This window comes from Canis aureus, chromosome 29 (assembly GCF_053574225.1).
Source record: "Canis aureus isolate CA01 chromosome 29, VMU_Caureus_v.1.0, whole genome shotgun sequence".
Lineage (NCBI taxonomy): Eukaryota > Metazoa > Chordata > Mammalia > Carnivora > Canidae > Canis > Canis aureus.
This window is the reverse complement of record NC_135639.1, coordinates 17,216,932-17,235,327: the sequence shown is the minus strand read 5'-3', so window position 1 is coordinate 17,235,327 and position 18,396 is coordinate 17,216,932. Positions and strand designations below refer to the sequence as shown.

General features: G+C 43.4%; 1 protein-coding gene across 18 annotated transcripts in view; it reads left to right on the top strand.

Annotated features, from left to right (window-relative positions):
• Positions 1-18,396, top strand: part of TCF7L2 (transcription factor 7 like 2) — a 199,448-nt gene that overhangs the window by 71,359 nt on the left and 109,693 nt on the right. For all 18 annotated transcript variants that reach the window (XM_077877595.1, XM_077877594.1, XM_077877599.1 and 15 more), the window contains one exon: positions 7,804-7,905. In XM_077877595.1, coding sequence (XP_077733721.1) covers positions 7,804-7,905 — 102 coding nt within the window. The remainder of the gene's footprint in view (positions 1-7,803; positions 7,906-18,396) is intronic.

Sequence of the window (18,396 nt, the reverse complement as noted above, 5' to 3'; positions counted from 1 at the left end):
GAAGAAAAAGTGATTGTCCAGATAGTGGCACGAGTGGGCCTGGAAAGGGGGTTTCTGGACTCTTTCTCTCTCTTGTGCTAACTCAGGAACACACAGCCCTGATTTTCAGAGTGACTTTTTTTCAGGAGGGTGGAAGGAAGGCCCAGGTCTCAGCCCAAGGGGCCCAGCTGGGTTTGAGAGAAGGGCCTGGTGAAATTCTATCCAGCTGTGCTTCCCTGAGCTGCCAAACCGTGGCCTCCCTGCAAAACCACTGACCTAGGAAATGCAAAAATATCTCAAAGCCGGGTATTGAATAGCTGGTGGGATAAAAAGTTTTGGTTGTTGGATTTTTGGTTTGTTATTTGCTTGTTTGCTCAGTTTCCCCCTTACTACCGGTGGCCTCAATAGCTCTGGTAGAAATAGTTTTCTAGTAGCCTTGGAGGAAAATTTAACGTTTGCACAGCGACCTGGGGGGATAAGAGAGCCGATCGATGCTGGAGAGGATGGTTCATTCTTTTGGGGCTGCTGTGCAATGTTCCCTGTGAGATACTACTGCTTAACAGTTGATAAGAAAACCAAAGGAAGGTAGAGAGGGGCATTCTGAGGCGGGTCGAGATGAAGTGGTCTGGAACTCTGCCTACTAGAAGGCCAGCTGACCCAGGGACCTCAGGCAAGCTGGGTCTGACTTCTACTGGCCTTAATTTTCTCCTTGGTAAAATGTTAGTTGCAACTTTCTGTTCATTTATTTTATAGGATTATTGTGACTCTGGTTTTGAACTCTAAGATACTCTATAAATGTGAAGTGATACTGTTATGACCCTTTTGATGGTTATGGATAGGAAGAAAAAGGTTAATTGCAAGGATTTCATTTAAAAATCTTGTAGCAACTAGGGATAGAAGGCAGGGATATTAAATTGTTGTCTTACACGAGGGCCTGATATGTTTTCCTCCCCATATTCCTTTAATGTTGAGAAGTGGGATAGTGACTTTAAGGGAAACATTCCTGAATTCCTACTATGTTTGGTGTCATTAAAAAAAAAAAAAAAAACGGGGGTGGTGGTGGTGGAATAAAGCCAATCCTAGCATCTTATTTCATTTTCTTCTGTGGCTTTTTTCCTTCTTCAAGTTCAGAACATACCCAGCCTTCGAGGTCTTTGGTTTTCTTTGCCTCAGTAACTATAGTATATATTCACTTATGCTATATCCCAACCAGCCACAATCACATGTTCCTGAATTCTTTCTGTACAGTCACACTTTATGGACAAATAATGCCTCTTTAAATAGAGCCTCTATCTTAGGCTTTTATGTGGATTTTTCAAAAGAAGCAATTCCCAGGCTATGTTTTAAAAAACCTATAATGAAGCAACCTAATCTCCTATACCTCCTGCCTCTACGGGGAAAATTGCTCAAACCGATTTTGTATGGTGGCCTTGAGGATTCTACAGGATTGATGACTTCTGGTGTCATTTCACTGTGGAGGTATATGTGATCCAGGCTGGCTTTGGGAAACCTGTTGTTACCTGTATGATTCAGAGGGTAGGACAGGATATTAATCACAGCTTCTTATAATTTAACTACTCTGGATATATTGGGTTTCCCTGACCCCCAGAGCAGAATTATTTATTTAGAGAAGATGTACTGAATTTTCCATCTTCCAGTTCTGAGCAGTGAGGTAGGTTCTGAAAAGAGAGAGCCAAACGTGTTCTTTAACAGACCTGTGTTTGTGGCTGCAACGTGAGGGTGTGCCTCCCGACGTGAGCTCCTGAAGAAAAGCATGCGTGCTGTTAGCGATATCCTTGTGCTTCCTGTTGTCTCACTTGTGACGTTTTTCCATTTTCCTCTTAGGTTGAGTGGCTGCTGATGGCCTTTTCTTTTGTAAAGTGGAGGGGTATGAACATTATAGTCATGCTTTTACCCTTTCTGGCTCACACGTTTGTGGCAGAGTCGGCATGGCCTATATGACAAGGCCGCACAGGTTGGATGAATGGTCACCTCGTGGAGGAGGAAGGACTCATTGTTTGGATGTGATAGGCCATGGCTTGTGGTCTCTTGGTGTGGGTGTTTGGACAAAGCATTCACTTTCTGTTTTATCAGAAACAACTTGTATGAATCTCTGTTGCTTGGGAGAGTTAGGAAGACTAAGCAGTCATGACCTGTCATGAGCATGGTTTCCAGCAATTTTGAATTCTTGAAAAATGGATTTTCCTAGGGAGAAGCACACCTGCTGAGAAATCTTGGTTTGCAAAGGCTGTTTTGTTGTTTTTGTATGTAGGTAGAGGATGCCTATCTACCAGTTGGGAGGAGAGCAGGGCCTTCACGGTGTTTAAAATCAGTCCTTTTCTGAGGGACAGACTTTCTGTGGGGTCTAGTTTTCCAGAAGAGGCTGGTTTCATCTCCATGTAGCAGTGTTGAGGCCCCATGGTGGCCTCTGCTCCCCATCTTGCCTTAGTCCATGACCAATGCCATCTGTTGGTGGTGGGCAGAGCTGGCATACTGTGGGCTTCATGCCAGCTTTGTGATGTGTGAGAGTTGTACACACCGAGAAGCTCTGGAGAGAGGAGCTTCTGGACCTAGGAAGGTGATTCCCAAAGCATACGGGGCACATCATCCGTGACCTGCGGCATTTCTGCTTGGTGCCCTTTCGTGATGGTTTGATGACGTGGGACACATTGCCAGTGTTATCTGGGAAGTGGGTGAGAACTCTCGAACACGTGAACCTTTTCCAGTCAGAATTGCTCACGGTTTTTCAAACTTCCATTTTGGAAAGGAGGGATAGTTATTTCGGTGAGATTGTGGTCTAGTGGTTAGACCTTGTGACTGGGAGTCATGGCTGGAGAGCTCAGATTCTTTTCCAACTTTTCTCCCCAAACTGGAGTCTGCCAGTGACGATTCAATCCAAAACGTCGCTTTTGGGCCACCGAATAATCGGCTGTCTGGATTTTAGGCCCAGTGAAGGAATGTATCCTGTCTGACTGGAAATCAGGTCTTTACACATTCATTCCCTAAGACACGGTGGCACGAGTGGCAAACTATGGCCCAGAGGCCAAAGCTGTCCTGCCACCTCTTTTTGTATGGCCTGCGAGCTAAAAATGGTTTTTATTTTTAAACTGTTGAAAAAAAACCAAGCAGAAGATTTCCTGACACGGGAATGGCCTATGGAATCCATATATCAGTATCGATAAATAAAGTTTTATTGGAACACAGCTATGACATAATGGGTACACATGTTGCCCATGACTGCTTCTGGGTTACCACGACAGAGCTGTTAGGACGAAATGGTATGGGTTGCAAAGCCTAAGGTATGTACTCTGGCATTTTACAGAACAAGTTTGCCAACCCTGTCCTGAGCACGTAAAGGGATGGACTCCACTCGCCTCTCCATCCAGTGAGATGGCCTGACTGACAGGAAGTGCCGCCAAGCTGCTTGGTATTTTATCAGCAATGTGGAGTTTCCTGGGAACTTTGTCATCAATATCATCGTTGGCCTTTGAGTTGGCCTGTTTGTTTAGAATATTAAGTTTTGTACCAAGGCCTCAGCAGGCCTCAGATGCAGGTTCTCAGAGCAGCCCCTCCTCACCATCCTTGCTCCTGAAGCTGGTGTCATGAGGATGGGGTGCCTTGGTTGGGAGTAGGTTTCCTCAGGCCCACTTTCCTCAGGTTTCCTGGATCCTGCGAGCGTCTTCTGATTCGGAAGAGCCCTACTGGTTTGCCTTTCCTTGTCCTTCTTTTCATTGGGGGCGGGGGGGGGGGGGAGGAGAAGTTAGAGTTACATACCTTTTTCCTTTTTTTTGCTGACAATTTAACAGGCTTTTAGAGTTCCCTGATTCCATTCAGACCGTTGGCTTTGTGTATATTTTGAGACTTTGTCCACAGGTCTGAAGCTTAACTTAAGCTCCCTAAGACATATCATAAAATATGATTTGGGGAAAAACCGTAATGGGCCATGAGCAGAACATTAGTATTAAACAAAGGATGAAACACTTAAGCCAAGATGGCCTTATATATTTATTATTTTTTATTTTTTTGCAAAATGCAAGTTGAGCAGGACTCCATTTCAACAGTTTTCAATGCAGGAATTCCCATGGCCCTGTTTGATTGCAGTTTGCTGAAAAGTTTAATGTTTTTGTAGGCAATTCATAATTTCCACGTTGAGCGGCTCGAAAGGAAGAGAGCTGGAGCCCAGTGTTGTTTTTATAGTGGGATGGTGGGAACTTTTTTTTTTCTTCCCCAAAAGGATATAAAACTGAAGTTGGACCAGGGGGGAAATGTGGCATGGCATGGCATTGCGTTCCAGCCCTTTTGTAAATCCTAGAAGCCTCCTCCTCCGGGTCTTCCTTTAGGACCCAACAGAAGAGAATTTCCCGCTGCCTAGTGTCTCCAGGAAGGAAAAGATTTTCCTCTAGGCTATAATCGTACCTAATTTCCTTTTTCTTCCCTTTATTTATTTATTTTCCTTATTAATAAGGACCAATTGTGGAAGATGAAGGAACCTGGGAAACCCATCACTTTTGGAGGAGGTTAATAACTTCCTTTAAAAAATCCTGACATAATACTTATTTCCCCAGAAGGAACCTCGTCGGCCTGAATGCCAGTTATTTCCAAGGGACGGGCACAGATTTGCGGGGGCCCAACCATTCTGTGGGATCATGTTGCACTGGGATGGAGAGGTTGAGGCTGTCACCGCGGAGTCCTTGCAAGCCAGCAGGATTGGGGCTGTCTTCCTCTACCATCTGGATTTGGTTAGCTCTCTCTGGGCAGTGGGGCCGAGTCTCATTTCCTCCAACCAGTAATGTTATATAGGCAGTGATCCTGGGCTGCCCTAACATAATTGAAAATTATGTGTATTGTAGGCTTGGAGCGCTGAAATGTAGGCTCATAAAAATATGTGGTGCAGGTAGCCTGCGGAGATTGGATATGGCACACAATGAAGCTTTTATGTAAAATAAGAATTATAAGACTCTGCATTAATATTGCATTATGGGTATGACAGTTCTCTGGTGGGGTCCTTGGGGCAGGTCTGTCACCTTAAACAAAGCCTAAATTTCCGAATTCTATGGAGCTGGGATTTGGATGTGATCAAATCAGTTTTGCAGATGGCCGAAGATGAAAACTTGTCTGTTAATCTAACCCTGCCCACTGAGGCATAAGTGTGTGGCACTCAGCTTGGCATTTTTCCTCACAGGTTTTTATGAGAGGAGAGATGAGTATTGGCAGGTGTCCCATTTTGGTTGGCCTCAAGGAAATGATACTATTGAGTGGTTTTGACCAATGAGGCTCATATATTTATGTGGCAGGTGAGAATGGGAAGCAGTCAAGGTGAGATGGGATGGAAGAGGTTCCCATGGTCCACTGGCTTGGGTTATATATATAGGCTGAGGGAGACCATGGAGACTTTTACTACAGTGGTTCTCAACTTGTGATGTTACTGCCCCCAGAGAAGATAATTGGAAATGGCTTGATTATAAGGGTGACAGAGGTGGGGGGTCGGGTGCCTGCTGGTATTTACTGTCTGTGAGTCTAGAATCCTTAAGTGCTGGGGCAGCCCCTCCATCACCCTTGTCCCAGATAGGAAAACCCCTTCAGTTGACTGATGAAAAACTGGAGGTCCGTAGAAGCAAAGGGATTTGATGCGAGGTATTGTGGTGAGTCACCAGAACTAGTAACTGGGTTCCCTCACAGAAGGGCCTTCTGGGAAACAGCTCTGAGGTTGTAGAATTGCTCTAACCTTGTACAGATGTAGGTCGAGAAAATGACTGTGAGCTTTGGCAGGTAGCTTGTGGGCCAGGGTCTTCCAGTTTAAGATGTAACTGCATTTGGTTTTAATTCACTGGACAATTGTATCTTTAAGGAACCTATGGGAAAGCTTGTGTGTGGCTTTCGCCCTTCATTTCATGTGGGATTTGAGCCAACCCCAAATCCTTCTTTCTGGACTGCCCCTCCCCCTCAGCTTCTTTCTGGACTGCCACTCCTCCCTGCCCCCCAGCTGTCCTTTTTCTTTCTGACGAAATCTTTCTGGCTTAACAAGACCTACTCTGTGCAGTCTTCTCCAGTCTCTTTTCTCAGAAATACTGTCTTGCTTCTTGGCATTCCCTAGGCATGATTCCCTGAGTCTCTGCCACATTTCCACTATGTTCTGTCTGGACTTAATCTGAGTTTGTTCCCTCACATGCACATAAACTCTCTGAGGGCGGACAATCTTCCTGTGTCCTTAATCCTTCATGGGAAGGTGCTGTACAAAAAGTTTAATCCATATTCATTGAGTCAAATTTCCTGTACAATTTATATGAAAACTAATCGTTTATTTTACTTTGGGAATCTCTGAAAAGATCAAGATGGCCCCTTCTATTCCCTCCAAGCATTAATTGATGCATTAAACAGTTGGCCTTCAGAGATACAAAGGCTGGCAAAGTCCTTATTAAATGACTTAGCATTGTGTCTTCAGTTTTGCTCAGTGGTTTGAAGGTTTCCCGAGTAAAACTGGCGTGATGTCACCTACCAAAGTCAAGTGCCTTGGAGTTGCTTGCACATATGCTAAGTATCTCTGACTGGGCAAGCCACCTCACCTCACTTTTCCTTGTTTATACAGTGAGGAGTTGGATCAGTTGATCTGGTCCTTCTGAAAGCTGAACTATCACTTATGAAAGAAGTAACTCTCTTTCCCTCGTGCCATGTATTTTCCACCTCAGAGAAGAGCAGAGATAGATGTCATTGGCTTATACCTTTAACTTAATTTGTGTGGTAAACTTGTGTGTATTTAAGAATTTCTGGGACTCCTGGGTGGCTTAGTGGTTGAGTGTCTGCCTTCAGCTCAGGGTGTGATCCTGGAGTCCGGGGATCTAGTCCCACATTAGGCTCCCTGCGAGGAGCCTGCTTCTCCCTCTGTCTGCCTCTCTTCTTTCTCTCTCTCTCTCTCTCTCTCTCTCTCTCTGGCTGTCATGAATAAATAAATAAAATCTTAAAAAAAAAAAAGGATTTCTTAGGACTTTTGAGATGAGCGTATAAATTGCACTGTGCCCTGTTTGTACATCTTTTACTGAGAAGTACTTTTTGTTTTCAAAGATTTATTTGAGAGAGTGAGCGAGTGGAGGAAGGGGCAGGGGCAGAGAGAGAATCTCAGCAGACCCTCTGCTGAGTGTGGAGCCTGATGTGGGGCTTGATTTCAAGACCCTGAGACCATGACCTGAGCCAAAACCCAAGAATCTGATGCTTAACCAACTGAGCCACCCAGGTGCCCTGAGAAGTATTTTTGTTTTATAAGTTTTTGGGTTGGTTTTGAGGAGTTCCATCCTCACCTACTTGAGTAGTTTCTACTAAAGGATAGTTGCGCATATATACTCAGCTTTAAAGTGAAGGACGATGGCATTTTAGAAATGAAGGTCACTGAAAGAGCAGATCTGGAGTTGACGGTCTCCTAGATGCCTCTGGCTTGAGACTCCCATTTGCTTTCTTCCTTTGGAAGGCCTCTGTTGTCTCCTGTGTCCCTGTTGTCTCCCTCTCAGTGAGGCAGGATTAATGAGATCATGTTATCAGGGCCAGCCTGACGTTGGAACGCAAAGACCAAATTATAGCTGCTAGTCGTGTTGATGTTCTAGAAATGTGCCTGTTGAACCTGAGCTCTTGGGAATAACCTATTGGGATGGCATGATTTTTCTGTTGATGTTGTTTGCATGCTTTTCAGTTTTTCAGTGTTGTTATTTGCATGTCTTTACTCCTTTTAGTTTCTCATCTGTGTATCAGGCACCCCAGGAGTTATGTCTTGGGATAGCAGTTTTGGGTTTCTTTCCTCAATTCATTTGCCATGTTCGTTCTGTTTTCTCCCTCCAGTATCTCCAGATGAAATGGCCACTGCTTGACGTCCAGGCGGGGACCCTCCAGAGTAGACAAGCCCTCAAGGATGCCCGCTCTCCGTCACCGGCACACATTGTCGTAAGTGACCTGACAAAGGCAGTTGCTTCCTTTATTGGGAGGAGATGAAGAAATATTCTTTTGTTGATAACAGGCCTTGCTTATCTGTTTTTCTCTTTAAAAAATATGTATTTTTGGATTATTCTTGGATATGGCTTATATCTAAAAGGTATCTATTTTCTGTTACTGGACCTTAGTGATGGTTACCCACCTGGAAATTTTGGAGATCTTCTCACCACGCCTTCCTCTTTGTGTTGGGTTGGTCTTGTCTTGTGGTCTCCATAATGGTGCACTATCACCATTAGTGGGGAGACTGGTGCCAAAGCCACTTAAAAAAAATACAACCCCCAGATCATTTTCTGAAAAACTCATTTTAGTGGAGGTGAGTTACAGAGGAGGGAATTAGAAAATTCAAAGGGGAAGCACTGAATTTGAGACTTTACAATCCCCTGCATCCCCCAATTTATTTTAATTGTTAGAAAGTAACATTCTCCATTAACATCAGCACAATTTTATTTGGGCTGATTGATTGTGAACAGAGTAGAACTGAATTTGGAAAGGCTTAAGTTAAATGATCTGTACATCCCTGGCTTTGAGAGCCTGTGGGTTTAACATTTGTTTTTAGCAGTGAGACATTATAACATAAAGTGTTATAAAAAATATATGTAGACATATTTTTAGTGTACTTCTGGATTTTGTAGGCTCTGACAGTGGAATTTATAAATTAACCTCTCGAGAAGATGGCTCAGCCTTATTAGAATATTCTCTTCCATATATTTGTGTCATGAGCTGGACTTCATACTTTTGAAATAATTAATGGAAGACTCATTTTTATAATGAATCTATGACAGGTAGAATTATGCAAAGCTTGAAATAATTCATGTATTTTTTATTTAAGTATCATAAAATGTTATCCATTAATGTATTTTGCCTCTATGTTAGTTGTAATGTCTAAAAATGGCAAAATGATTTTCTTAAGTGGAAAAATCTTAAGATGCATTGTGTCAAATTTCAGGCTAACTGCCTCCTTACTTTGTAGCTTGCTATAATTGAGTATATATTATTTAATGAATTATGCCTCTGTTATATGAATATTAAATATATGTGTATATGTGTGTTGTACATATTACAAAAGTGATTTATTCCCGTTAGGCCACATCTTGAGTCATCGTTTGTGAAAATGTTCTACAAATTCTTATGTTACAAATGAGGCACATAGAAAGGTTGATATTTTCCCAGAAGCTTCCTCCTTCCTCCAACCCTGCAGTGACATGGATGCTCATGATTACACATACTCCTCTAGTGTCAAGATTTCAGGGCTGGAAGTAACCTTAGATCATCTCGGCCCAACCTGCTCTCAGAAAAGGAAACAGGCCCAGAGATGCCCTAAGTGAATTGCCCAATGTCACACGCTGAGTTAGTGGCCAGAGCGAGGACTGGACTCAGTTCTCAGCTCCTTTTCCGGGGCCTCGTGGCATGTTCTTTACGAAGGGAGTAGAAAGTAACTTTTCTGTGGCTGGTTCTGTTCTGTAAACTACAAATTGGGTCATAATCAGGGACAGTGTCATAGGTGTAAGAATGTTGTTGTCCTGGGGTTCCGATGCAGGTTCCTTGGAGAAAAGTGAATGCCATATAAAAAACATTTTAGCAATATACAAAGATTTTTAAAAGTGGGAGAGTTTCAGCGTCCTAGAGGAGGGTAAAACACGGAAGCATGTCCTTTCCACTTTTCCTGCCTCCCTGAATTTCTCATTGTGTGTCTAGGCTTTGAAATTTATTTCTCTGCTTTTGGAAATGCTTGGCAGGGCTGCTCCCCCATCCCCCCCTTTTTTAAGCTACAGAGAAAGGACATTATCTTTAAAATCTCTTGGAGGCTTTTTTCCTCTTTGAGTGGAGAGAAGGTATCGTGCTTAGAAGTGGCTCGGACTGGACATAGTCCCTTGTGGGTGTGAGTGGACACCATGGGTCCACACTGATGACCATCACCCAAGGGTGAGAGTGAGGCAAATCCATTTCTAGAGCGCTCCTTGATGCTGCCTCCCCAGAGAGCCTGTGAGACCGGTTGTCACAGTATAGGCCCTATGTACTTCTTTTCATATTTAGAAGTGAACACTCTGAGGATGTGGAGAGACCTTTTATTCAGGGCCAGTGTGGATTTTGGCAAGGGGAGCCCAAGGAGACTTGGGTTCCTTTATCCTCTGCTGTGTTTTGCACAGCCACCACATTGAGCACACACTACACTTCAGATGGAGTCCCAAGGAGCCACAGCGGCAAGTGCAACTTTAGTGCTCTTTGCTGTGCTCCTGGGGGCCTGGGGAATGAATGACCATTGCCTAGAGGTTTGGGGCTCTGGAGGGAAGGTGGGCTCTGGGAGCTGCATAGAGCAGAAAAGACCTTCAGCTGGGAGAAAAGGAAACCAAATCTGTGATATATTTAATGCTGTAGCAACTGAATGGTGTCTTTGGTTATATGGATTAGCATCATAATTGCATTTCTGACACTAAGGGGTGAGGAGGAAGTGCTGGAGTGGGAGGGGTTGGTAGAGGGATACAGGCAGGTCTGGAGAAGAAAGTCTGTGGTTGCTGACCTCTGCATCCATCCAGTGGTCTCACACAGCTTTTGGAGTAGAGGAGTCCTACACCTGGGGACTGTAAACAGATGATCCCCTTTTCACTGGACCTAGGGCAGTATGTCAACTAGAATCAGTTTGGCAGGCACAGTGTGTCTGTGTTGATATAGGGCACGTTCTGGATTATGGCTGATGTATCATTTGGGTCTGTGTACCGCTCAGCATTGACCCAAAGAGTCTGGGTTGTGTTCAGCTCTGCTGACGAATGGCTAACTCTTCTCCAGACCCTGGGCTCTTCCTCTCATTTTGTTCTTCGTTCTTTTAAAGAAAACTGTTGTCACATCACATTGTTTCATCAGACGTGTTTCAAAATAATTGTCTAAGGATTTCTTCCTAATTTCTCCGAAATTTGGGTTTATTGTAATTTCTGGGCCAAGTTATTTCATAATTATTTCTAATGTTTTCTTTTGAAACTAGAGAAGTGTTCAGTGTTTGTTAGTAATCATTAGAGACTATCACTATCATCGGTTGCTAGGAAAATAACTTTCTCTAGTACCCATTTGGGGCAGGATTTTCACATGGGAATTTAAACTAAAGCTTTTTGTCAGAATATTTTAATCTAGATTTTATTTTCATGTGGTTAAGCGGGTTACCACATTGTAACAAAGTAGATGTGTAGAATAAATACTCTTAATAGTAGAGTTCAATTGATCAAATAATAAATTAAGAAGCAAGCACCACAAATACTGCATCTCGTTTATTATAATCCAAGGTTCCTAGTCTGTGGTCAGAACAGAGAAGATGTCCGAAAGATGATTTCCCAAAGATGTCTTGGAAAAAAAATATATTTTGGGGGGGTAGCCAAAAAGATAGGAGTTTATACAACAGATCCATCTCTCCCCTCTTCTTTCCTCCCTACACCCTCTCCTTTTCCTGGCCTCTGGAAGCCCATTTGTTGATTCACATAACCAGTGATATTTTAAAATTTATATTTTTAATTCTTTGCACCCCCCCCCCCCCCCACTTCCCCCATGAGGGCCCAGCAGCCGGTTGTGCTAAGTGGTTGTGCTTGAGTCCTGGCCCACTCACCTCCAGCGGCCTCTAAGCTGTAGGGTTAGGAGCTGCTCCCTGGACACCACCCCCGGTTGTCTTTGCTATACAAAGACTTTCATTTAACTTCCTTTGTACCCAGCAGAAAAAGATTCTGTACCAAAAATGGTGGTATTTTGGTATAGTATGTATCTTACAAGATGGCAAGAGGCTTCACAAGTTCCAACCATGTTATCTTGGGGGCTTCCTTTTGAAGTCGTGGAATTTTACCTTGGGGTGAATTTCTAGTCCTTCCTGGTCTTGTGTGTTTTATTGTGTAATGAGCATTGAGGTATGGGATAAGAAAGCAGCTTGTATCCCGAGGAGCAAGGCCTGCCAGACTGTGGTAGTGTACTTTTTTTTTTTTTTTTTGTGGTTCTTGCTTAAATACTGAAAGAGGGCAGAAAACTTATGAAATATAGCGTGATGGGAGAGCTTCAGACAGGGTCTCTGCTTGCCTGCATTGAGCATTTTCAAGTAAGCTCAGAGGGCATGGTGAAACTTTGGCTTTTTGAGTCTGAAGAGTTTGGGGGTAGGGGGTATCCCTCATAGTTAGTAAGAAAAGCTACTTTGAGAGCATCCTATTGGTTATTAAACACATGTGGATGTTTCAACGGATTATTGGACTTGGGCTGTATTCTCATCTGCTCCACTGAGTGCTTACTGGCAGTTGCTGGGTGCTAGCAGGTTCTGTGCTAGATGCTGAGGCCCATTGCAGCCCCTACCTGTGTGGGAGGCACTGACAGTGCCAGGGGTCAGGGGCGGGGCGGCGGGGAGTATAAGTCCTGTGGCCGTTTGACAGTGAGATGGGATTTCCACTGAGAAGTTTGGTGAGGATTACAGGCTGGGACAGCCCCCTGAGGAATTGGCATTTAAAATGAGATGTGAAGGATCAGTTAGAATTAGCCAGATAAAGGGGTGGTTGATGAGATAATGTTCCAGGCAGAAGGAAGACCACGTATGTAGTTCCTAAAAGGAACAAGACCTTGGCTGTGGGAGGAATGGAAAGCCAGCTGCAGTGGCTGCAGGTCTTGAGGGCCGAGGGAGAGTGGCCTGGGGCAGGATATGGTGAGAACTTGGTGTTTGATTCTAACCACCGTAGGAAACCCATGAGTGGTTTGGCTTGTGTTAAACTGCTGGCAGTGGGGATAATGGTTGAGGTAGACAGATTTAGAGGGAACGTCAGCAGATTCTGCTGAAGGATCACATGCTGGCACTGAGGGAGAGAGAAGTTAAACGTAGGTGGTGGGGATGCCACTCACCGAATGGGGCAAGTTGGGGGTGGGAAAATTGAGTTTTTATCTTATTTTTCATTTTTATTTTCTTATGCCAGCTTTATTAGGATGTAACTGACATATTACATCATATGAGTTTAAGGTGTACCATGTATTGATTTGAGACACATCCTGGAACATGACTACCGTCCTAGGGTTAGCTGATAGCCCATCACATCACATAATTACCAACCGTTTCTTTTTTGCTGTAAGAATATGTGAAATTGATGATTCTCTAGGCAATTCAAGTATATAATGGTAATTGCCGTGCTGTGCATTAGATCCCCAGAACTTAACTCATTTTCTAACTGGAAGTTCATACTCTGACCAGCATCTCCCCATCTCCCCACCTCCCAGGCCCTGGCAACCACCACTTTACTGTTTCTGTAAGTACAGCTTTTTTTTTTTTTTTTTGATTCTGCATAGAAGTGATTATCATGAAGTGTTTGTCTTTATCTGACTTATTTCACTTAGCATAATACCTTCAGGTCCATCCATGTTGTTGCAGATGGCAAGATTTCCTTCTTTCTTGTGGCCCAGTAATATTCCATTAGATATATATGCCACTTAAAGAAATCCGTTTATCTGTTGATGGGCACCTGGATTGTTTCAGTGTCTTGGTTACTGTGAATGATGCTACAATGAACACGGGAATGTAAATATTTCTTTGAGGTCCTGCTTTCATTTCCTTTGGGTATATACCTAGAACTAGAATTGCTGGATCAAAGGGTAGTTCCATTTTTAAATTTTTGAGGAATCTCAGTCCTATTTTTCGTAGTAGCCATCCCAAATTACATCCCTACCAACAGTGCACAGGATTGGCTTTTTCCCACATCTTCACCAGCACTTGTCATCTCTTGTCTTTTGATAATAGCCATTCTGACAGGTGTGAGGTGGACTCTCCTTGAGCATTTCCCTGACGATTAGTAATGTACACCTTTTCATGTACCTGTTGGTATATTTTCATTTACCGTCTTTGGAAAAATGTCTTCAAGAGTTGCCTTTTTAGAGAGATTCAGATGCTAGGTTTCCTGACCCCCACAGCAGTATGGCAGTATGAAATGGGACTAGTCCAAACTTTTAATTAGTCTCTTGAAAGTAACATCAGCAATCTGTTAAATTTAAATTTATTTAGAATATATTTAGGGTAGGATATAGACTCCTCCCTTTCCTTCACCTGAATTTGGATAAGTAGCTTTTATTGGTTTTTCTCTTGGCCTTGTATTTGCTATTGATCAAGCATTGATTTATTCACTGATTACCCCAATATTTAGTGGTTGCTTACTGTGTGGGGGGAAAAAGCATTCCAGACTCTGGGAGAAAGTGGAGTTGATGATGAAGGATTATAACAATAATAGCAAATAAGCCAGTAACACTTCCTATGTGCCAAGGATTGTTCTAGGTGCTTTACTGATGTTCGGTAACTCCTGTTTCACAGAGGTGGAAGTAGGCACAGGATGGTTAAGTGTTTGCCCAATTGTGGGAGTCAGGATGTGAGACAGGACAGACAGCCAGAGCATGTTATCCTCTCTGCCCCTGATCATGATGATGGCAGGGAAAGATGAACAAACAGTCACAATGCGGTGCGCCCAGCACCGCTGGTGGGGAACACCAAGGGCCCGATGGGGCGGGTGTGGCTCAAGGAGAATCCACTGGTGCCACTAGACAGTGGAACATGAGGTTGGCTAGGGTTTGTTTTCTGGGTGTCCTTGAAGTGGGTACTGCAAAGGTGGGTACTGACACATTGTGGGCAGGGAGGGCATGCTGCCCTGGGGCAGGTGAACTTTGGGTGATGTGAGGGTATGAACCTGTGCTGGTTTCCTAAAAGCTCTTCCCTGTGCACCACCTCCACTCTCTCCATTGCGTATATACTTTCCCCTTGTTTTATAATTTTCCCCATTTGTCTATGACTCAGCCAGACTTTCTAGAATACTTGGCATGTGTTTCTTAGTAGCAGCTGAGTCAGAGCTTTCCCATTTCACAGACAGAACTGTGGTAAGGGTATCTATTTTGTCTGTGGATCTAAAGCGAGCTTGTGAGCACTTCAAAAATAAGATTATTTTTTGTAAGGAGGGCTGAGAGTGTTTAATACTGAGAAGCAGGCCCCCGAGTTATTTTATTGGGGGAAGAAGCGGTAGATAGGATCTGTTTTGCTCTGAATAGAGAGTGGGGTAATTCAGCCCAAACAGTCTCTACTTAAAAGTCCACAGTTCCTTCCCTCTTTCCAGAAAATATTATGAGGAATTCTGAAGTTCTTGAGGTTTGAGTTGATGGTGTGGCAGCTGACCACTGAGGCAATGGACAATATTCTACGAGGGAGGATTGTGTAAGTTTGGTTGTATCCCCTTCAGATTAGAATCACAGAAACTTTCATAACCTTCCATCACATGTCCCTTCTGTTGTTAATCACTGTCCAGAAGTGGTCCGCTGGCCACTGTGTTCCTGAACACAGAGATGGGGCATCTGTCTCCTGATGGAGACCATTTCCTTTTGGGTCAGCATGGGCTCCTAGAGTTTTGACTTTCTCTTTTCCCAAGGGTCTCTCCTTGAAATGCTCACTCTTTGATGTGTGTGTGTGTGTGTGTGTTTTCTAAGATTTTATTTATTTATGCATGAGCAACACAGAGAGAGACAGAGGCAGAGAACAGGCAGAGGGAGAAGCAGGCCCCATGCAGGGAGCCCGATGTGGGACTCGATCCCGGGACCCCAGGATCACGCCCTGGGCCCAAGGCAGGCGCCAAACGGCTGAGCCACCCAGGGATCCCTGATGTGTGTTTTGATGTCCAATGCCACTCATGCTTCCAGTCACCAATCTTGGAAATTTGAAGGTAGCTATTGTCCATTCTTCCTTTATCACCAAGAGTCCATTCTTCTTTCATCACCAAGACTTCTGTTCGAGGTTATCCTCCATTGTAAGTCACATCTTCAGTGACTGATCCTGAACTATTTAAGGACGGGAATTGCAACCTTTCCATTAAAAAACAACCTTACCTCTTAAGCCAGTGAAATTAATTTTTAGGTGATAGCTTTCCTCATTCATAAAATTTGTGCTCATTGTAGACAGTATGGAAACTGGCCCATGATCTTGCCATTCAGAGATTATATTATGAATAATTTGGCATATTTGGTATGTTTTCTCCTAAGGCTTTTTCCTGAGTGCATTAATATTTATATTTGTTTTTCACATTCTTGAGCATATAGTAGTGCTCAATATTTGCAGCCTCGTATTTATTTAAAAGGAAAATTGCTATAATGAATAAGCGCTTCCCATGTCATTAAAATTCGTAAGGATTTTAAATGATCACAAAGCAGCCCATAACATGCATATGCTCCCATTTGCTTAATCAGTGCCGCATTGTTGGGCCTTTAGAGTATCCTATGCCTTTTATTTTTACTATTCTAAATAATCCTATGATGAACATCTTTGCCCATAAATCTTTGTGTCATCCCTGCCCCCCACCCCCACCCCCCGCCCACCACAGCCCTCTTTATTATTTCTCAGGGCAGATTCCTAGGAAGACAGATAAAAAGAGAACAAAATCTTTAAAAATTTCTTGATATGTAGCCACGGTATTTTCAATTTTTACAATTATCAGCATGTGTGAAAGTTAGATTTTACACGATCAGAATGATTTTAACATCTCTGGGGAATTTAACAAAAAGTTTAGGCTTTTCCTGGGAGAAGATTACTTGTATTCCACCGAGCTCCAGAAAAGAGATCCATCCAGCCCATCCACCTTTGGCTTTCCCAAGACTTTTCACTTTCAAAAAAGGGAGGGGGGAAGGCCTCTTAAATAGTTGGAGGTTTTTTTTTTTTTTTTTTAAGATTTATTTATTTATTTATTTATTTATTTATTTATTTATTTATTTATTTATGATAGAGAGAGAGAGAGAGAGAGAGAGAGAGAGGCAGAGACACAGCAGGAGGGAGAAGCAGGCTCCATACCGGGAGCCTGACGTGGGACTCGACCCCGGGACTCCAGGATCGCGCCCTGGGCCAAAGGCAGGCGCCAAACCGCTGAGCCACCCAGGGATCCCCAGTTGGAGGTTTTAAAGTCAGCTGTCATTATCATGGTTTTATAGAATTATGTATATTCATTTTTGATAGCTCACACTGTAACCCTTTAAATGCACCTTATTAGTCCTCTGAATCTATGTAGCACATTTAGGGCTCTTTTAGAGGTCTTGGAATATAGTTTTATAATCTCAAATGACTGTAGAGGTTTTTTTTTTATCTTGGTCAGGAATATGACTCTGGGGCCGCCTGGCTGGCTCAGTCAGCATCAGACTCTCCATCTCAGGATTGATGAGTTTGAGCCCCATGTTGGGGATAGAGATTACTTTTAAAAATAAAATCTTTAAAAACAAAAAAAAGAGAATATGATTCTGGATTGTGTTTCTGGGGAAACATACCTACTTGTCAAAGATATTATTTATTGCTCTGTTTAAGATCACAGTGAGTGCGGGCAAGGCTGGCAGCCTCCGATCATCCTCGACCATTTCTCAATGATGCGTCTTGTGCTTGGGGGAAAAGTCTTTGGCAGCTCTGGGTTAGCATTTCCTGACATTTGTCTCACCGAGTGTTAATAAGGTTACTGGAAAAAAGGGTTCACTCCTAAAATAGGTTTAGGGAAGCACTGGTTATGTGCATTCAGTGAGCTTCTTTAGGTCAGGATGTCGAATCCTCTGGATGCTTGGACCCTCAGGAGGCAGTTCCTAAAGCTTGCTCGACCCCAGAATGCCTCTCGGCATCTGTAGAGACAGGACTAGAGCGACCCTGGAAAGTTGTTTTAGTTTCCGCACCTGCTCTGTTTACCAAGCGTGGGAGCCTGTTTTAAATCAACATCGATCTACTTAGAGTTCAACTCATGGTTTTAGCCTATGTTTATCTTTCCAGTAAATAAAACAGAAGTATTCATTTGGCCCCCATCCTGTCCTGCTTGTCACTTCTTGCCTTGCTGATTAACTCTATGTATGGGGCTTGTTTCTCCAGCCAGATTGTAAGTCTCTTGAAGCCAAGGAGCCCCAGAGTTTCTTTCTTTCCATGTGGTCTCCCTGTGCCCCCCTAACCCCCACCCCCTTACTGTTAAGTAATTAAGCAGAAAACCAATTTCTGGTGAGGGCCATAGTTGATTTAGTCTGGAAGAAGCATAACTTCATTGTTACCTTAGAGTTTTCAGAATCATCCTGGTTAGCACAAGAGCTTATCCACGTTTGTACTTTCTACCTGATGGGGGAGCATGTTTTAGAGAGCATAATTTTGTGTTATGACATTGTGCATGGTTTGCCAGTAACTTGATAATCCATCCTTATGCATTCCAGTTTGCGATGGAGCGTGTCAAATCGCCACGGTGGCGTTTATATGCAACATGCCTAACACAAAAGATCCAGAAGGTCAGGCATGTAGGGTTTCTGTCTCTTTGCAGTCTTGGCTTAAACTGACTCTTCCTTAGGAATCTTGACATGGGGTGCCTGAACTTTTGGAGAGAGTGCCCAATTGGGAAATACAGGGCGTGATGATTTATTACAGGAAGTGGGTATTTTCAGCAATGATATTGTAGGGTATATGGAGTGATTTTG